Consider the following 22,134-nt stretch of genomic DNA (forward strand, 5'->3'; position numbering starts at 1 on the left):
AAGCAAAAATTCTGCCGGGGTATGTAAGCTTTTGAGCACAACTTTAACCCCTTCACCCCAAAGCCTGTTTTCACCTAAGTGACAGGGCCAATTTTTACAATTCTGACCACTGTCACTTTATGAGGTCATAACTCTGAAACGCTTCAACGGATCCTGGTGATTCTGACACTGTTTTCTCGTGACATATTGTACTTCATGATAGTGGTAAAACTTCTTCGATATGACTTGCATTTATTTGTGAAAAAAACAAAAATTTGTCGGAAATTATGAAAATTTAGCAATTTTCAAACTCTTAGTTTTTATGCCCTTAAATTAGAGAGTTATATCACATAATATAGTTAATAAACAACATTTCCCACATGTCTGCTTTACATCAGCACAATTTTGGAAACATAATTTTTTTTTGTTAGGACGTTATAAGGGTTAAAAGTTGACCAGCGATTTCTCATTTTTGCAACAAAATTTGCAAAACCATTTTTTTACGGACCACCTCACACTTGAAGTGACTTTGAGGGGTCTATATGACAGAAAATGCCCAAAAGTGACACCATTCTAAAAACTGCACCCCTCAAGGTACTCAAAACCACATTCAAAAAGTTTATTAACCCTTCAGGTGCTTCACAGGAATTTTTTTGAATGTTTAACAAAATTGAACATTTAACTTTTTTTTCACAAAATTTTTACTTCAGGTCCAATTTGTTTCATTTTACCAAGGGTAACAGGAGAAATTGGACCACAAAAGTCGTTGTACAATTTGTCCTGAGTACGCCGATACCCCATATGTGGGGGTAAACCACTGTTTGGGCACATGGCAGAGCTCGGAAGGGAAAGAGCGCCATTTGACTTTTCAATGCAAGATTTGCTGGAATTGAGATCGGAGCCCATGTCACGATTGGAGAGCCCCTGATGTGCCTAAACAGTGGAAACCCCCACAAGTGACACCATTTTGTAAAGTAGACCCCCTAAGGAACTAATCTAGATGTGTGGTGAGCACTTTGAACCTCCAAGTGCTTCACAGAAGTTTATAATGTAGAGCCGTAAAAAAATTTTTTTTATTAATTTTCACAAAAAATGATCTTTTTGCCCCAAATTTTTTATTTTCCCAAGGGTAAAAGGATAAATTGGACCCCAAAAGTTGTTGTGCAATTTGTCCTGAGTACGTCGATACTTCATATATGGGGATAAACCACTGTTTGAGCGCATGGCAGAGCTCGGAAGGGAAGGAGTGCCATTTGACTTTTCAATGCAAAATTGGCTGGAATTGAGATCGGACGCCATGTCGCATTTGGAGAGCCCCTGACGTGCCTTAACAGTGGAAACCCCCCACAAGTGACCCCATTTTGGAAAGAAGACCCCCTAAGGAACTTATCTAGATGTGTGGTGAGCACTTTTAAGCCCCAATTGTTTCACTAAAGTTTAGAATGTAGCATTGTGAAAATTAAAAAATCATTTTTTCTTTCCACAAAATGTTTTAGCCCGCAATTTTTTTTTTCCCAAGGGTAACAGGAGAAATTGGACCACAAAAGTTATTGTCCAATTTGTCCTGAGTACGCTGATACCCCACATGTGGGGGGGAACCACCGTTTGAGTGCATGGCAGAGCTCGGAAGGGAAGGAGCACCGTTTGAAATGCAGACTTAGATGGAATGGACTGCAGGTGTCATGTTGCATTTGCAGAGCCCCTGATGTACCTAAACAGTAGAAACCCACCACAAGTGACCCCATATTGGAAACTAGACCCCCCAAGGAACTTATCTAGATGTGTTGTGAGAGCTTTGAACCAACAAGTGTTTCACTACAGTTTATAACGCAGAGCCGTGAAAATAAAAAATATTTTTTTTTCCACGAAATTGATATTTTATCCCCTATGTTTTTATTTTCCCAAGGGTAACAGGACAAATTGGACCCCAAAAGTTGTTGTCCAACTTGTCCTGAGAACGCTGATACCCCATATGTTGGGGGGAACCACCGTTTGGGTGCACGGCAGAGCTCGGAAGGGAAGGAGCGCCATTTGAAATGCAGACTTAGATGGATTGGTCTGCAGGCGTCATGTTGCATTTGCAGAGCCCCTGATGTACCTAAACAGTAGAAATCCCCCACAAGTGACCCCATATTGGAAACTAGACCCCCCAAGGAACTTATCTAGATGTGTTGTGAGAGCTTTGAACCAACAAGTGTTTCACTACAGTTTATAACGCAGAGCCGTGAAAATAAAAAATATTTTTTTTTCCACGAAAATGATATTTTATCCCCTATGTTTTTATTTTCCCAAGGGTAACAGGACAAATTGGACCCCAAAAGTTGTTGTCCAACTTGTCCTGAGAACGCTGATACCCCATATGTTGGGGGGAACCACTGTTTGGGCACACAGGAGAACTCGGAAGGGAAGGAGCACTGTTTTACTTTTTCAAAGCAGAATTGGCTGTAATTGAGATCGGACGCCCCCTGATGTGCCTAAACAGTGGAAACCCCCAATTATAACTGAAACCCTAACCCCAACCCTAACCCTAGCCCTAATCCTAACCCTAGCCCTAACCCTAACCCTAGCCCTAACCCTAGCCCTAGCCCTAACCCTAGCCCTAACCCTAGCACTAATGGGAAAATGGAAATAAATACATTTTTTAACATTTTATTATTTTTCCCTAACTAAGGGGGTGATGAAGGGGGGTTTGATTTACTTTTATAACGTTTTTTTTGGCGGATTTTTATGATTGGCAGCTGTCACAGACTAAAAGACGCTTTTTATTGCAAAAAATAGTTTTTGCATCACCACATTTTGAGAGCTATAATTTATCCATATTTTGGCCCACAGTCATGTGAGGTCTTGTTTTTTGCGGGACGAGTTGACGTTTTTATTGGTAACATTTTCGGGCAGATGACATTTTTTGATTGCTTTTTATTCCGATTTTTGGGAGGCGGAATGAACAAAAACCAGCAATTCCTGAATTTCTTTTAGGGGGGGCGTTTATACCGTTCCACGTGTGGTAAAATGGATAAAGCAGTTTTATTCTTCGGGTCAGTACGATTACAGCGATACCTCATTTATGTAATTTTTTTTTATGTTTTGGCGCTTTTACACAATAAAAACTATTTTATATAAAAAAATAATTGTTTTTGCATCGCATTATTCTGAGAGCTATAACTTTTTTATTTTTCTGCTGATGATGCTGTATGGCGGCTTTTTTTTTGCGGGACAAGATGACGTTTTCAGCGGTACCATGGTTATTTATATCCGTCGTTTTGATCGCGTGTTATTCCACTTTTTGTTCGCCTGTATGATAATAAAGTGTTGTTTTTTGCCTCGTTTTTTTTTTTTTTGCGGTGTTCACTGAAGGGGTTAACTAGTGGGATAGTTTTATAGAGAGGGTCGTTACGGACGCGGCGATACCAAATATGTGTACATTTATTGTTTTTTTTTTTTTTTTTTACATAAATAAATGGATTTATTGGGAAATGTTTTATTTTTTTTATTTGGGGATTTTTTTTTATTTTTTTTTACACATTCTATTTTTTTTTTTTTTTTACTTTCTAACATTGTCCCAGGGTGGGACATCTCTGTATTAGATCAGATCGTTGATCTGACACTGTGCATAGCACACTGTCAGATCAACGATCTGACAGGCAGCTTAGCTGGCTTTCCAGCGCCTGCTCTCAGCAGGCGCCGGCTAGCCAGGTCACTTCATGACCCGGAAGGAGTCTGGCGGGCATCTTGGATCCGGGGACTCCTTCCGGGTCACCGGAGCAACGCGATCTCATTGCGTTGCTCCGGTGGGAGAGCGCAGGGAGCCCCCGTCCCTGCGCGATCCCCCTCTATGCCGCTGTCACTACTGACAGCGGCATCAGAGGGGTTAAATGCCCGCGATCGGCGATAGCGCCGATCGTGGGCATTGCTGCGGGGTGTCAGCTGTCATATACAGCTGACACCCGCACCCGATCACCGCGGCGCTCGGCGCGAGACCGCGGTGATCGGTGCGCCGTACTAGTACTGCTGCTGGCACTAATGCAGTGCCGGCAGCGCAGTACTAGTACGGCGCATGTCGCGAAGGGGTTAAACCTGCAGGATAACAGGTTCCTGTTACTTGCCACAGGTTAGTTTTAACAAGCATCACATGCTTGAAACAAAGTTGTTTACCCACAAATTTTGAAAGGTGCCAACATTTTTGTCTGGCCCATTTTTGGGGTGACGGTGTTCTATTTTTGTCTTTTTTGTTTGTTTGTTTGTTTTGTTTCAATACCCATAAAGGAACTAACGTGTATAACAAAACATGTGTAATTGAAATAATTTTCTGAGAAATACTTTTTCTAGAACAATTTCATTGGGGCCTTAACTGTAAACGCTATTTCCCATATGTCAACTTTACATTGGCATCACTTTTCAAATGTCATTTTATTTTGTTAGGATATTAGAAGGGTTAACATTTTAGCTACCTTTTTTTTTTTCCAGAAATTTACAGAACTTTTCTTTAGGGACCTATTTAAGAATTAAATGGTCTTTGAGTGACCTATATATTAAACTCCCAAAAATGCCATTTTAAAAACTGCTCTCATCCTCCAATTCTTCAAAACTGCTTTCTTGAAAATTGTTAACCCTTCAGTTGCTACACGGGTATTAAGACAAAGTGGAAACTAAACTGTTGTTAGTCCCAAATTTTTTACTTTTATAAGGGGTATAAATTAATTTTGGTTGAAATTGATAGCAGGAGTCATGTCGCATTTGGCAGGCACCAAAGGTGGCCTAAACATCAGAAACCCCCACAAATGACCTTATTTTGAAAACTATAACCCTGTTGAAATCCTTCAGTGGATGTGATGAGCATTTTGATCAAACAGGTTCCACACAGAATTTTAGAACATTAGGTCATCGTATTAAAAAAAATGTAAATATTTTTTTCTTCACAAAAATGTTGCTTTAGCCCCAAATATTTGTTTTGCAAAAATAAGATGAGCAAGTGGACCCCACAACTTGTTACCCGCTTTCTTCTGATTACGGTGATACCCCACATGTAGTAAAAAAGTTCTGTTTGGACAAACTACAAGGCTCCGAAGGGAAGGAGCACTATTTTTAACCTTTGGAACACAAATTTAGTTCTATTTGGAATAGATTGTCATATTTGCAGAGCCCATGAGGTTTAAGAACAGAAAACCCCCATAAATGATTTTTGAAAATTCTACCTTCAAATATACTTGGGGAGTTGGTGAATATTTTGATACCATCATTTTTATGCAGTTGATATATCCGCTTAGGGCTGATTTTGGTTGGTACTGGACCCTACCTTCCCCTTGAGTTTGTAGGCTTTTAGCCCAGGAGAGGCATGATATTAAGCTAGGGTCCCATCAAAGAAAGGGATGCCTTGTCTCAGCTGTTGGGCTCTCATGAATCGATCTCTCTGCTCTGCCGCCCGGCCGCTATGGGGCCCCTCAGCAGGCAGGGGGGCGGTGCCAGCAGTGGGCCCCCCGCCTGTCATCGCAGGGTCAGCTGTATCGGCATCTAGCCGATGCAGCTGACCACATTGATGAGGGAAGGAGCTCTACGCTCCTTTTCCCATCATCCACCTGTCAGCGTCTGACGTCGCCAACACTGACAGTGAGCACGATGACGTCACTGTCCAGCGCCCACGGTCCGGAGGTGAGCGGGAGCAGCGCAGGAACCAGGAAGAAGAAAGGTGAGTATTTATTTGTTCTTCTTTATGGGGGCTGCCTTATACTACAGAGTCTGCTTGTGTGCGGGGGGGGGGGAAGGTTGCTCTTATACTACATGGTCTGCAGGGTTCAATAGCCAGTATTTTATATAGCGGTAATGCAGTTCAAATGTTTTGGAATTGAGAACATGATCACAGATGTCTCTAAAATGATTTGTTTACTTAGTCATAGTGTAAAGCTGGCCATATACATTTGACTACTGTGGGCCAAACTATGCATCAGGCAACAGCCATCTCTCCCATATGCAGGGGCGCTCGCTTAGCTGGGCACACCTGTTTAATATGAGAAAACCACTGACTGACATGTTTGCATTGTTCTCCCAAAACTCTGCTATTGGCAGTCCAGAATTGTACACATGCGATCAACATCTCTGATTCAATTGACCATCAGCTGAAAGCAACTTTGTGTGGGTTCAGCTCACTTTAGTCAAACGTATATGGGGGCATTAAGTCTGACACTACTATTTGAACTTTCTTTCTTTGCTTCTCAGTGTCTGGACATCAGCACAGTCCTGTGGTCCACTGGTCCAGATGGCGGGCTGTTGTCATTCTGATTGGTTCTACACTGTTAATGTCTGCTTGTGCAGATCTAGCTACTGAACATATTAGCCCCATTCTTAAAGGTGCAACAGTGTCTCAGGTAAGTAGTGCAAAAAAATAAATGAAAATAAATAAATATATATATATATATATATATATATATATATATATATATATATATATATATATATATATATATATATATATATATATATATATATATATATATATATATATATATATATATTCGATCCAAAAGAAATGATAATCAATATTAAACACAATGAATATAGTGAAAAAATAAATTATTTTTCTACATGGTCTCCTAACAAGTCTATACATTTAGTCCGTCTCTTTTCTAAACTTAGAATTCCCTTCGAAAAAAAATTCTTTATCACGTCGCTATTGTCGTCAAATTTCTTGCCCCGGAGGTTCCTTGAGCCGAGGAAAAAGAAAGAAGAATGATAGCCATGGCAACTGCAGCTTTGTGAGCCGGCACGTTATCTTAGTGAAACAGCACTCCAGCCCGCAGTTTGCCGCGCCTTTTCTCCTTGATAGCCTCCCGCAATCCTTCTTACTTGTTCTGCGTAGTAGGAGCCCGTAATAGTGGCTCCCTTCTCCAAATAGTCCACCATAATAATTCCTTCAGCGTCCCAAAAAACGGACGCCATAACCTTCCCTGCTGAGCTTGACACTTTGAATTTCTTCGGCGTCGGTTCGTCGGCTCGTTTCCATGTCATCGATTGTTGTTTAGTTTCAGGATCAAAGTGGTGGATCCAGGTCTCTTCCATGGTCAAAAAAGTTACAAAAAATTTTCCTTGTCTGCTTTTTAACTTTTCGAGATTTGCTATTGAAATGTCAACTCGTTTCTTCTTTTGCTCATTGGTTAACATTTTTGCCACCCAACGCGCGGAGACCTTTATCATATGCAATTCTTTTGCAAGGATTCTTTGAATACTGCCATATGAGATCCCTGTGACCTCAGCTACATGCCTGATAGTCATTCTTCGATCTGCCAATACAACTTCTTCAACTTTTTTAATGTTTTCTTCATTGAGGGTCGTGGATGGGCGTCCTTCACGATGTTCATCTTCCGTCGATGTTCTTCCCAGCTTAAATTCCTTGGCCCAGCGTGCAACTGTGGAATATGGAGAAGAGTCCCCCCAATGTTTTCACCAAGTCGCTGTGTATGTCTTTGGTAGTCATTTTTTTTCAAGCAGAGGTATTTGATGACAGCTCTGAGCTTGTTTTTTTCCATTTTGATGTTCACTCCTCGGCAGTTCATATTCAAATGAATATAGCTCCCGGGAATCGTGGTCTACTTAAGTGATTTTTTTTTTCCTGTACTAGTGGGTACCTAAGAGAGAAGAAAATATTTTATTTAAATTTCTGTGTCTGTACAATAGAAATAACCGATTATCATTACTTTTGGATCGCTATAAATATATATTTCACCATTTTGTAGGTATTTGAATGCTGTCAGTGAGTTAGATCACTTGTTTGCACTCAGACCCCAACCTCACCAGATCTGCTCTCAGCATGACTAAGCATTTGAGATGGGTGAATTGAATTGCAGGACTCTGAAGCATCAACCATGCCAGTAATATGGGGTCGGTAGACTGGAGGCTTGCAAGTCTGCTTACCTCCAAGCATTCCCTGCTCTTTCTTATTAATCAAAAGAGAAGCTGTGGACACTATAGAACAGTGTTCTGCTAACTTGAGTCAAGATCCACCAATAGATTGTTTTCAATATTTCTTCAGTATCGCACAGGTGTAACGAGTTTTCGCGCCAGAGAGGAGCCAGAAGACTGCAACGTCTGAGTTCTAATCCTGCACTGATTTGAAGCACTTCACCTTCTTATTAAACAGTGTAAATTTCTTTTGGTAGTGCAGGGGTTAATCTGCTCAGTTGAGGGCTCCTGGAGCATTAAGGCTATCAGCTGTGCACTGTTAGCCACTCCCATCTCCTATATAAACTAGGCCCTGGCTAGCACTCATTGTCAGAGTAACTTGTGCGGCATGGCTGGAGATTGTTGGTGTTGTTGTAGAAAGGCATTTGGTGGGTTTATCTCTAACTGTTGCTAGATTTTGAGGTTGATAATTATCTTTCTTCACCTACTTTGGTTTAACCACATCCTTCACCCCCGATGCATTTCTTTTATCTGTGAGTACATTTGTATGTTTGGTATTTTTCATTACCCCTATTCGTATTTCCTTGTTAGGCTGGTGTATAACAGTACACTACTACTCCCCTCTTTCCTGGGTGGGGGAAGGTACAGACTGAGAGCGGATTCAGGAGCTAAGGCAAAGTATGTGGCCCCGGGATCTTCACCATCAGATATAACCCGGGGAATAGGGAGAGCTAAGGGCGCCCCTTGCGTTAGTAACAAGGATGGAGCCCTTGGTCCCGGGACACCCGGCAACAGAGTCGTAACAGGTGATAGTTATGAAAACCTAATCTGTTGGTAGTTCTTGAGGACTGGAGTTGTGGAACACTGCTGTAGAGGCAAGTAGATTCACTGGCTTCCTATGGGGCTAAGAACTTGCAGGCAGGTAGTTGCTAACTACCTGTCCTGAGCAGCATAGCTCTTTCCTGACTCAGCGGTCATGGATCATTCCTGCTGGCGATTGTGGCTTTCAGTAACGTCGCCATGACAGAACAGTATCTCTTTCAATGTCAAACTGACAGCTGGCTCCTCGCTACCTCATTGCGGGGAGACGGCAGTCAATTGTCATGACGTTGGCAGAGACGCCACATCAACAGAGCCGACCAGAAGAGGAAGAGCTGCTTTAAGATGAAGTTTCAGTATCATTGGCAGTCCATGATAGTTGCTGGTCAGTAAAGGTAGGTAGTTAGCAACTATCAGCATGTAAGCTTTTGACCCCAAAGCAAAAAAAGTACTGTTTATTTAGAGAAGCTAAGAATTCTGACCTCCTTCACCCATGCCAGTCCTGCGATGTCTGCACCAGGTCTCCTGACGCTCATGTGACACATCCTGCAGCGCTCAAGTGACAAACAATCAGACATGCAAGAGAAATGTTTTATTTTAATAGAAGTGTGGGGTTGGCATCTTAGAAAAAAAAATAGTAAACTCAATATTCAACCTCCTCATGGTCCAGTGCTGCCTTTCCGTGGCTGCTCAGTTTCAACAGGCTGCAGTGATGTCTTTACTACACAGCATGCGACCGCTACAGCCAATCACTGAGCTCAGTCTCTGCCTGTGTAGATGAGCCTCTGAGCTCAGTGATTGGCTGTATGTATCATGGGTGCTATAGTTGTGGAAATAAAGTTAAGACAACACCTTCAGGCTATGTGCACACGTTCAGGATTTCTTGCAGAAAATTCCTGAGAAAAACCGGACATTTTCTGCAAGAAATCCGCAAAAAAACCGCATGCGTTTTTGCCGCGGTTTTGCCGCGTTTTTGCCGCGTTTTTTTCCGGACACTTCCCAATGCATTTTGTAGTGGGAAATACGCAAAAAAAAACGGAAAATTAATGAACATGCTGCGTTTTTTTACCGCGATGTGTTTTTTTTCGCGGAAAAAAACGCATCATGTGCACAAAACATGCGGAATTCATTCTAAATGATGGGATGCTTATTGTATGCGGTTTTACAGCGTTTATCGGGAAAAAACGCGAAAAAACCGCAACGTGTGCACACAGCCTTAATGTTTATTTTGCTGGAATGTGTAATTTTTTATTTTTTTTGTGTATGGTGTAAATACATAGCTATTTTTTTTTTGCCAGTATTTTATTGGAGTCACTATTCTAGCAATGATCCCAGAGCTCCCAGAAATTGTAAATGGAATCCAGTTTGCTCTTCTGAACAACCTGAGTCTAAGGTTGGTAAAATGATGAGATTTAAAGCTTTTCGTCACTTAATCTTTGCTGCCGTAGTCATCTGCCTAGTTTAACATTGTATATATTAATTTCGCTTGGAGTGGATGTTGCCAAATAAAGACAACAAATTCATCGTGATTTTCTAGAAAAATTAAAAATATTATGAAAAAATGTATTTCGGTCCCAAGTTGTGTATAGCCATTGAAAGATGCACCAAATTCATTTAGAGGCTTTGATACATCCTACTCCAGCAGACCCGTCATCAAGACTGGCATACAATAAAATGGAGCCTTTGTGAATATTGAAGGGAATCTGCAGCAGGTTGTGTTATGTAATCTGAGAGCTGCGTAACATAAGGCTAGAGACTGATTACAGGGACGTATCAATTATTGGACTGATTGGTATAATTTTCTTTTTCTGCTGTAAAGGTAGTAGAGGTCAACAATTCAAATGTGTATAACCCTGCCCACACCCCTGATTAGCAGCTTCCTGTGTAAATTGTCAGCAATCAGAGGTGCGATCGGGGTTACACAGATTAGCTGGACTACTGTACATGTGAGGCCTAGTCAGGCAGTGAGGATCTCCTGCTGATAAAACACTGATTTATATTAAAACTGGAGCACAGCCTAGTAAGTGACACTTCACTGGAATCTGACTTAAGATACCGTTACACTAAACGATTTACCAACGATCACGACCAGTGATACGACCTGGCCGTGATCGTTGGCAAGTCGCTGTGTGGTCGCTGGGGAGCTGTCACACAGACAGCCCTCTCCAGCGACCAACGATCAGGTGAACGACTTCGGCATCGTTGAAACTGTCTTCAACGATGCCGAAGTCCCCGGTTAACCAGGGTAAACATCGGGTTACTAAGTGCAGGGCCGCGCTTAGTAACCGATATTTACCCTGGTTACCATTTAAAAGTTAAAAAAAAAAAAAAAAAAACTACATACATTCCGATGTTTGTCACGTCCCCCGGCGTCGGCTTCCCTGCACTGTGTAAGCGTCGGTCGTAAAGCAGAGCGGTGACGTCACCGCTGTGCTCTGCTTTACAGCCGGCCGGTGCTGACACAGTGCAGGGAAGCTGACGCCGGGGGACATGACAGACATCGGAATGTATGTATTTTTTTTTTTTTTTTTTTTACTTTTACAATGGTAACCAGGGTAAATATCGGGTTACTAAGCGCGGCCCTGCGCTTAGTAACCCGATGTTTACCCTGGTTACAGGTGAACATATCGCTAGATCGGCGTCACACACGCCGATCTAGCGATGACAGCGGGTGATCAGCGACCAAAAAAGGTCCTGATCATTCCCCAGCGACCAACGATCTCCCAGCAGGGGCCTGATCGTTGGTCGCTGTCACACATAAAGATATAGTTAGCGGGATCGTTGCTACGTCACAAAAAGCGTGACGTTGCAACAATATCCTTAACGATATCGTTGTGTGAAGGTACCTTTACTCTATAGCATGCTGCTCTCTGATGAAATAGCAAAAACCTGCTGACATATTCATACACCTGTAGTAATTTAGAAATACATTTTGAGGCTTTTTGCTTTAACACTGTAAGAATTTGTGTATCTACTAAAATGTGCAGCTGAGCCTGCTCCACTGTTATACAGCTGCCAATATGTCACTAATTCCATGCAGAACCCTCTTGGTATTTGTGAAATTTCTAATACATTTTGTTCGTTGTCTTTTTGTGCTTTTACTTTCAGTATAGAGATTGGGAGCTGCATTGCCGTGCAGGTGTGCATGCTACAGATTCCTATTCTAGTGCTGTTCTCTGTTTTCTATGTAAGTAACTATTTTCCTGTTCTTGTTGTTTTCATAGCGCTCAGCAATAGTGTTTCGAGGTCTGTACTTGGACAGTGATGCATGGACTGGCTGTCTCCTGATCTGAATGTTCATTTGCCTATGATGCTGGCGAGTTCGGGTCAGGAGACCTAAGGCCAGTCCCATGTTTCGCAGTCTGTACTCAGGCCAGTTACTAAATAGGTCAGAAATTCATAAAATGTGTTACTGCTTAAACCAGTATATGTGGTTCCTGTATTGTGACCAAATTTAAATTATTCTCAATCCAGCCGTCTGGATTCACTTTAATATTTAGTGATCTGCACCTGTGGGCCTGTATGTTCAGCGTGATCCTGATGAACTACATCTTTATGGATGGAAAGTGTGACTATTTTCAAGGTAAGGCAATGGATTGTTTTTTCTTATGAATCATTTGATTTAATGTTTTTGTTGTTTTTGTGAACAATGTGCAAAACCTTTAATATGTATTGTATGGCGACACACAGGCTTCTATATTGGAGTACTGCACTACCATCAATTCTGTAACATACACTGTGTGTGGGGGTGTGATATGATAGAATTCAATTTTTTATTTTTTTTACTTGTTTCAAATGAGTTCTCAATGTAATAAAATGGCCCAATCATGAGACTAGGACAGGTTGACTATTTGGATTACGTCAGGACATGCATGTCAGACCTGAGTCTCAACTAACAGTAGCTATATCGCGGGCATATATACCAGAGCTGCTGGAGAAGCACTGTGATAGAAGAAATAAATCTTCTACTCAGCTGACCAAGCAAAGGATTTTTTTTCTCCAGCCTCAGTGCTATGCATCTGTCAGCCGAGGAAAAGCTACAGAATAGATCTGCTGTCACGGCCATTCTCCAGTAGATGTACTTATGACAGAGGAGCAAACCGTTGAGACACTGGTCTTGGGAGCAGTGATTCTTCAGAATGTAGCCCTTCCTGACACGTGACTAGGATGGGCTGCATTTGTCATAAAATGGCCCTCATCATGTAAGTCATTCTTGGAGCAGCCCTCTTACACACTTCAGACTTTTCAAGATGCCAAGCAGTTGGTGACCTCTGCATTCTACTTCCTTCTACTTGGAAGTTGGTGCCCACTTTCTTTTTTGGCAATTAAAAAAAAAAAAAAAAAATGCGAAAGAGGTAAAAAAAAACCTGACACTTCACGAGAACACCATCAGTGGTTTACTTGAAGTGTCTCTTGCCGTAAAAACCTCCAGTGGGAATGTCAGCATCTAAACCACATTGTGCAAATACCCCAAGTGTAATAATAAAGGCATTATCTAGGACTATGAGCCTAAAAACTTACAGGCAGGTAGTACTACTTGCTTGTTGTCCCCAGCGCCAGTCTCTGACAAGCTAGAGCAGTCATAGACCGCTCTTGATGGCTATTCACCTGTTTCAGCGAACAGCTCTTCAACAGATCAGCGGCTTCACTTTCGTTCTGCTCTGCTGACGGGAATTGACTACCTATATGGACAGAGCAGGCCAGAAAAAGAGCTGCTTTGTTACCATGAAGCAGCTGAATTGCCATCAGGAGCTGGTGTGGAGACGACCAGGCAGGTAGTGGCTTCCGTTAGCAACTGCCTGTTCGTTTTTAGGCCCATTGTTTTTTTTGTTTGTTTTTTAAACTTTCTTCCCATAGGTCCAGGTTCCACATTCTGGACTAATATCAATCATTAATTCCATACCTTTTTCATGTGACAGAAAAGTCTTTGGTATCACCATTATATATTTTTATATTTGGGAGTGTTGAAGCAGTTCTAACTATACGGTTAAGTTCCCACAATGAGTTATTGGTGAGTTTTCTTGACCTGCGTATTTTCAAAAAAATATGCAATGAACCGATTTTGCTTAATGGGTGCAAAGTGACAGAAAATCTGCCACATCAAATGGTCATCGTGGGAACGTACCCTAAATTACAGAAACGTGATTTCCAAGATACTCCATTCAAGGAATGAAGATCATGTTTATTTAGGACAGCACTCGTAAACATGTTGTTCAGTGGGGCAGTACAGATGACCGAATCTGAGAATGCACTAGTTTCTTCCGTAAATGAGTCACCCATTAAGGTCTAAGGATGCACAAAAGAAATCTGATGCCATATAGAGGTACAATATAGCATCCAGTTTTTATGGATACATTGCAATTCTTTGGCATAGCTGCTGCTGTCATCCATATGTAAACAATCAATCATTTGCATTTTCCCGTTTGTGCAAGTTAGAGAAAAAAATTGTCTTGAGCTTTCTGGTTGAAACTTGGAACAGACTTTTATATGCTTGTACCCCATGAGTAAAACTGTATATCAAATATCACCCAATTTGACTACGCACTGACAAAAAGATAAAACTAAAATGTATTAGAATCATAAATACAGACAATACAAACATAATTAATCCCCTGATGGTTAATCAGAATGTGACTGATAGAAAAACCTAAAAACCATGTCTCAGTATACAGGATAGGGTGAGGTGACATAACGCACTTGCTCTACAAGTGTCTTGTTTCTACGCATTTCGTCTTCCTCACCAAAGGTGACTTAATTTAATCTTAACCTATATTCAAACGAGATTTAAAAAAAAACAAAAAACTAAAATCATTTAATGTTAGTCGAAGCAGTCAAAAAATTAGCCACAAATACCAGACTCCAAACAATACAAACTAATACTTATAGGCCACTCTAGTGGTGGTCAGTCAGATGTGGGTAGTATACAAGAAGGAATCGCATCTGAAAATACAGTATAGATGTTATATATTCTCCTCCTAACGGACCGGCCCTTATTTGTTATTCTAGCAGCTGTTGGTCATTATGCAGACAATTTGTTCTAATCTAAATTAAATTAACTTTTCGGATACCCCACTAGATACTCCGCATAGGACACTTAACTGTTCAAAGGCTCATTCCTATATTTTAACTAGTTTTATTGCACAGGTTTTAAAGCATTATGATTGCACATACCCCTAATCTTTGTATTAGTATTGTACTCATTCCCTGACAGACCACCTCAAGGCCATTTGTTAGTAACAAGTTGAGTTTAGCAGGGTAAGAAAGTATCTCGCACTGTTACACCTAACTCATTATTGAGTCTTCCTCAGAAACTACTATCAGTTTAGACCCACTATCCTCTCTGGTCATATAGAGATCTTCCTCTGGATGTGCAATCCTGCCCCACCTACCTAGGTATGATTGCGAACATCTATGAAGTGACTGTTCAGTGAGTAACATTTCCTAATACTGGGTGCTACATGTGCGTTCTGTCCAAAAGCTGTATAGTTAATGGAATGGCGCCAACGAGATGCCGGACATTTAAAAATGTAGCCACTCCCTATCAGTGACTTCACACCCAAACATTGGTCCAAGTGGATCCTATCACGTCTATCATACAGCCCGGTCCACACCTCTGTGACGTTAGAGGATTCGGCTACAACACCTAATGAAAAGTGGTGATATCACGGTAGGCATGCACCATGAAGTTTCTAAACAGACGTATATTACCCAATAGAGGCGCACTACAGCATCTAAGTAAGTCCACAGAGCATATGAATCATTTAAAGTACCCAGTATTAAATTGTTGTAAAAGAACTAGAGAGACAATCAAAATAGAGCGATTTATCAAATATTGTAAGTAATGGCTACAAGTCCGTCACTCATGAAATGTTCAGCTAAGAGGCGGACAGAAAAATCATGGAAGATTCGGCCAACCAATGTTTCACAGTAAGTATGCATCATGCGACTTCTGAAAACGCATGTCACCATTGAAGGAACATTACAGCATATGTAAGACCATAGAATAGTTTGTAGTACCCGTTATTAAACCACGGTCAAAGAATTGAAAAGACGGTCAAATGGACAATCATGTCCAATTGTGTATTATTCTAACACACAAGATGTCCAGATGAATAAACGGACAAAAAGGACAAAGGTCCAATCTTCCCAACTGTATACCTATATTCATATACATGGGTGATCCAGTCATATACAGTACAGACCAAAAGTTTGGACACATCTTCTCATTTAAAGATTTTTCTGTATTTTCATGACTGAAAATTGTACATTCATACTGAAGGCATCAAAACTATGAATTAACATATGTCTAATTATATACTTAACAAAAAAGTGTGAAACACCTGAAACTGTTTTATATTTTAGGTTCTTCAAAGTAGCCACCTTATGCTTTGACTGCTTTGCACACTCTTGGCATTCTCTTGATGAGCTTCAAGAGGGAATCACCGGGAGTGGTTTTCAATTCACATGTGTGCCCTGTCAGGTTTAATAAGTGGGATTTCTTGCCTTATAAATGGGGTTGGGACCATCAGTTGTGTTGTGCAGAAGTCTGGTGGATACACAGCTGATAGTCCTACTGAATAGACTGTTAGCTGCTTTTTTTCTTGCCATAATACAAATTCTAAGTAAAGAAAAACGAGTGGCCATCATTACTTTAAGAAATGAAGGTCAGTCAGTCCGAAAAATTGGGAAAACTTTGAAAGTGTCCCCAAGTGCAGTGGCAAAAACCATCAAGCGCTACAAAGAGACTGGCTCACAAGAGGACCGCACCAGGAAAGGAAGACCAAGAGTCGTCTCTGCTTCTGAGGATAAGTTTATCCGAGTCACCAGCCTCAGAAATCGCAGGTTAACAGCAGCTCAGATTAGAGACCAGGTCAATGCCACACAGAGTTCTAGCAGCAGACACATCTCTACAACAACTGTTAAGAGGAGACTTTGTGCAGCAGGCCTGCATGGTAAAATAGCTGCTAGGAAACCACTGCTAAGGACAGGCAACAAGCATAAGAGACTTGTTTGGGCTAAAGAACACAAGGAATGGACATTAGACCAGTGGAAATCTGTGCTTTTGTCGGAGTCCAAATTTGAGATCTTTGGTTCCAACCACCCGGTCTTTGTGCGACACAGGAAAGGTGAACGGATGGACTCTACATGCCTGGTTCCCACCGTCAAGCATGGAGGAGGAGGTGTGATGGTGTGGAGGTGCTTTGCTGGTGACACTGTTGGGGATTTATTCAAAATTGAAGGCATATTGAACCAGCATGGCTACCAGAGCATCTTGCAGCAGCATGCTATTCCATCCGGTTTGCGTTTAGTTGGACCATCATTTATTTTTCAACAGCACAATGACCCCAAACACACCTCCAGGCTGTGTAAGGGCTATTTGACCAAGAAGGAGAGTGATGGGGTGCTACGCCGGATGACCTGGCCTTCAGTCACCAGACCTGAACACACTCGAGATGGTTTGGGGTGAGCTGGAACGCAGAGTGAAGGCAAAGGGGCCAAAAAGTGCTAGGCATCTCTGGGAACTCCTTCAAGATTGTTGGAAGACCATTCTGGGTGACTACCTCTTGAAGTTCATGAAGAGAATGCCAAGAGTGTGCAAAGCAGTCATCAAAGCAAAAGGTGACTACTTTGAAGAACAATTTTGATGCCTTCAGTGTGAATGTACAATTTTCATAGTCATGAAAATACAGAAAAATCTTTAAATGAGGCGTCCAAACTGTTGGTCTGTACTGTACACTAAATTGATCTCTCCCTCTAATTCACAAGTGACTGATATACTGATCAGAACCCTAACATCCAAATAAATGAGACAAATGAAATTGCATCAAGACCCAGTGGTTTCACCCGAAGAGTAATGAAGGGTTTTATGGCTTCAGGCTTGCCAAATTTCAAACGGGAGTGATTAAACATGACATTGTGGCCCTCAGTCCAGAAAAGTTTGTGCACCATTGGTGTAAACTTAGGATTGCATGCATAGGCTATGGAATTATTGATTTTTGTATCAACACATCTGCAACTGAACTTGCTGCACAAGATGTATCCAAAGAAAGAATTACAATATTTATGTAACATGAGCTATTTTTTTTTCCCCTTCACAGGAACTGTCTTGGTGATCGTTTACTTAATACTACTGGCAATGTATTTCTTTGCACCATCTCCTGTTGGTTGCTAATTGATCCTTTTTGAAAGACTCTATCATTAAGAAATTTCTTGCAATCTGAGGCAGGCTGACTAATTGCGAATGTGAAGATGTGGACCAGGCAGGATTGTTTGATAAAAAACTGGGTTTGGATTTGTACTTCAACACCAGTACAGCGTTCAAACCTTTTAAAAGCAAACCTCGGTCTTGGTATGAAGCAGACACCAAACGGCAAGCAATCCTGGTTACTCTGTGTGGTTCTTTGATGACCCATGGCAAAATCAGCTTATGTACACATTTTATACTCTATCTTCATTTTTTTTTTATGGATTCAATGGCACACACTTTTGAAAAGGTTGCTATTATTGGCTGAGACCACACTCAATGGTCACGTCTACAATATGGAGGTATAGGTATGTAATAGAAGAGATCTACTTATTACCTGGTTTTGCACTTAAACTTTCTATGAAAAATCTCTTGCTGGGAAATTAATTTTCATATGTTCATGGTACATTGCACCCTTTGGCAATACGTAGAGCCAAAGTTGGCAGCTGTACTTTTCCAATACTATCTTTTATGTGTGAGGTGTAAAATGAGATCAAATTCTCTGTACACTGCAGTGTACAAATTACGGGAATGAAATGGGACAGACTGCTGTATTCACTTGTCGTAATGAGTTATGTTCAATAATAAAATAATCCTAGAACTTCTTTTGCTTGATATGTATTGAAAATAGTATTAAAATTATTAAAGCATATTTTTCCCTCTTGGAGGTGTATTTTTTGTTTCCTGTAATCTATTTTGGAGACCATCCTCGGGTTTGTAAGACTTTGACTTCACATCAATGACTTGATTTGCCAAATAATAATGGCTGTATATTCTAAACAACTTCTACCTGTAGGCTAGTCTTTCAAATGCAGTACTCTGCAAACGTTTTATGCATGTGTGGGGAAAAATGCAGCACAGCAAAAAAAAATCAATGCATGTCAGTTGAAATAAAAGCATTTTTAAACTATTAAGGAGAAAGTGAGGTTATTTTAAATCAAATCCAATAATTTAATGTGACAACCCTTTGCAGCGTCATCAGTTCTTCCTTGTATACATGCACAAAGTCAGGGATTTTGTAGGATTATAGTCATGTCACCCTTCAGCACCTTTTAGGATTTTCCATTTTTCTTTCCAGAGCCATAACTTTATTTTTCCATCAATATGGCTATGTGAGGGTTTTTTTTTTGTGGGATGAGTTGTACTTTTGAACGACACCATTAATTTTACCATATAATATACTGCAAAACGGGAAAAAAATTCCAAGTGTGGTGAAATTTAAATTTATTTTTTCCTCATTATGCGGTTTACTAATCGGATTAACTTTTTATATTTTGATTGGGTGTTTGTGAACCTGGTGATACCAAATGTGTTTTTTTTTCTTTTAATTTTATTTTGATTGGAGCAAAAGGGGTGATAAAGAAAGATAGATAGACATGTAGACCTAGATAGATGTAGAGATGGATAGATAGATTTTTTTTTTACTCTTGTCCTGCCAATCTATTGGCGCCCCAAGAACATGTGATGGGTGCCAATGGGTGGAGCTAGTGATGCACTTCTGACGCAGGTATGTTAAATGCCCCTGAGTTTAACCGTGACATTTAACACGTTAACAGGAGTGGGTGGATCAGGCACATGACAGCTGATCTGATTAGCTGTTATGTGCCTGAAAAGATTAGGACTTGACACCAGAGCTCACTTCAAAGAGGGAGAGGTGACCTATAGGTCAAAAAGGGGTTTTTATGGTCCAAATCAATAAGTCTGCAGTCACTCATACATACTCTCCGGTCCTGCCTCAGAAATCAGTGAATCCTCTCAGCGCACAGTGCGTACACAGGGGGCGATTCATAAAACTGCAGTCACACAGCCAGTTAAATTGGTTGTCCAATCCAAATTGATGAGTCTGCAGTCACTGTATAGGAGGCCTAAAAACTGGTTGTATTACACAACCAGAGTTTGGCTGTTCCTCCGTTTCATGTAACGGATGTCACCATGGCAAGACTGAGCACAGTATAACAAGTTAATTATGATGCAACAAGTTCCACAGGGTATCAAAGTAGACTGGTGTTTCGATATGCTTTTTTTTTTAATGTTTCCAATTTTTTGGTGCATCTTCAAAAGATCGCGAAGAATGTATTTACAGTGGTCGGCCAACAAATCTAGTGTAGCAGATGAAAGACGTATCATGCTTACTTCCCTTTTGAAATTGGAAGATGTCCAGCAGTGTCATCAACTCGGAATTAGCAGCAAATAGTGGGACCCTGCTATTTGGAGAAGTCTGACTGGAAGTGGTCTGCATTAAAGAACTTTAGCTAAAAAGCCATGCCTTCAACATGAAAATGAAGCCAGACGATTCACTATGCATCAATAGGAACTGGGGTGCAGAAAAATGGCAGAATGATGAGTCAAAATCTATCTATATAATAGTCTATGGGTCACTTCCGTCTGTCACGGAAATCCTGCGTCGCTGATTGGTCGCAGCCGGCTGCGACTAATCAGTGATGGGCACAGTCTGGCCGCGAATTCGCCCTTCCCTACTCCCCTCCAGTCAGTGCCCCCTCCCTACTGCCCTCCAGTCAGTGCCGCCATTGCGGTTTAGCAGTCCGTTAAACAGCATCAATAGTAAAAAAAGATCTAATGTTAAAAATAATAAAAAAAATAAAACATTATATTCTCACCTTCCGCTGCTTTTCCCGCTCCTCGCGACGCTCCGGTCCCAAGAACGCATTGCGGCAATGACCAGAGATGATGTTGCGGTCTCGTGAGACCGCTACATTGCATGTTGTTGCCGCAATGCGTTCTTGGGACCGGAGCATCACGAGGAGCATCCCTAAACGCCTGGGCTGGATCCGGGGGTCGCTGGAATCTATGACCATTTTTTATTTTAACTATTATATTATTTTAACAGGGATATGGTGCCCACATTGCTATATACTACATGGGCTGTGTTGGATACTACGTGGGCTGTATTATTTACTGCATGGCCTGTGTTATATACTAAGTCTCTGTGCCATATACTACGTGGACTGTGCCATATACTACGTGGGCTGTGCCATATACTACTATACATATTCTAGAATACCTGATGCGTTAGAATCGGACCACCATCTAGTTGTAAATATTTGACTAGCAAGTTGGTGAACAAAACTGCACCATGCTTCATAGTTTTCTGCTACTGCTCTCTGTAACAGAAGGCAGAATCTTTTCTTGTTAGAGCTGTATTGCAGCAAATGGAGTGCGGGATTTTGTCAAGAAATAGTATCCTCAACACTGAGACATGCAGGAAGATGATTATACAGTCAGATGCCACCTTGATGGCACTGCATAATTGGCTATAAACTAATTCTGCATAAATCATTGTCATCAAGAACTCTCTTCATAAACACAAAGATTCCTGGAAGGGGTGACATGGCTTTCACAGAGCCCCAATCTTGGCCTCATCGAAGGTTGATTTGTACAAGCCTACAGCATGTAATACTTTATCCGCAGGCCTTCTGTTGAAGAGGCTTGTGTTACAAAATATTTGGAACAAGCTCCCTCCCAAGATCCTTTCAGAAGAGGCAATTTGCATAAGATCCTTTTAGAAACTGCAAGTGTACCTAGGAGAATTTATGAAGGGAGAGGATGGTTAGACTAAATACTACTTCACTCACTTTGCATTTTCTTAATTATCTCTCTTGCATTGATAACATTCTTGCTTTGAATAACTTTGCCTCACTTGCTTAAAACTTTGTACACAGAGAGTACATATACATGTGCAAATTAGGCAATTTGTGTTTTTCATTTTATGATTGAACTACAGTGCAGTCTGTCAATCCAAAACGTTGTTAAACCTGAAAATTTAAGAAAGTAAAAGTGAAGTTTTTTTTCTTAAAATATGTGTGCATAATAATTGGGCAACTATTGGTGTATAGAATGATTATGTAACTAAATGAAACATTTTAATTTTCCCATCTCAATTGTTTGGTTATTCTCACTTTAAACAGATGAAAGCAAACACCTCATAAACGTGCAACATTTAAACAAAAAAATCAGTGACCAATAAAACTACCCTTGTTTTCAATAAGTCATAAGCCTTTAATCAGTGCAGTCTGTCAAGTGACCATTTTATTAACTTTTTGTGCAGCACCAACCATAGCTGGCCATAGACTGCTCATTCACAATGAAGGAAAACAGTACAAATGTCAGCAGTATAAGAAGCTTATCTAGATGTTTGGTGTGCACTTTAAACACCCAAGTGCTTCACAGAAGTTTATAACGTA

General features: G+C 40.9%; 1 protein-coding gene across 3 annotated transcripts in view; it reads left to right on the top strand.

Annotated features, from left to right (window-relative positions):
• LOC138676261 (uncharacterized) overlaps positions 1-18,594 on the top strand; it is a 211,740-nt gene extending 193,146 nt beyond the window's left edge. For all 3 annotated transcript variants that reach the window (XM_069765375.1, XM_069765374.1, XM_069765376.1), the window contains 5 exons: positions 6,190-6,338; positions 9,987-10,081; positions 11,797-11,875; positions 12,163-12,271; positions 17,787-18,594. In XM_069765375.1, the coding sequence (XP_069621476.1) occupies positions 6,190-6,338; positions 9,987-10,081; positions 11,797-11,875; positions 12,163-12,271; positions 17,787-17,860 (506 nt within the window). In that variant the 3' untranslated portion in view covers positions 17,861-18,594. The remainder of the gene's footprint in view (positions 1-6,189; positions 6,339-9,986; positions 10,082-11,796; positions 11,876-12,162; positions 12,272-17,786) is intronic.
• Positions 18,595-22,134: the final 3,540 nt, after the last annotated feature.

The sequence above is a fragment of the Ranitomeya imitator genome, chromosome 4 (genome assembly GCF_032444005.1).
Source record: "Ranitomeya imitator isolate aRanImi1 chromosome 4, aRanImi1.pri, whole genome shotgun sequence".
Classification (NCBI taxonomy): Eukaryota; Metazoa; Chordata; class Amphibia; order Anura; family Dendrobatidae; genus Ranitomeya; species Ranitomeya imitator.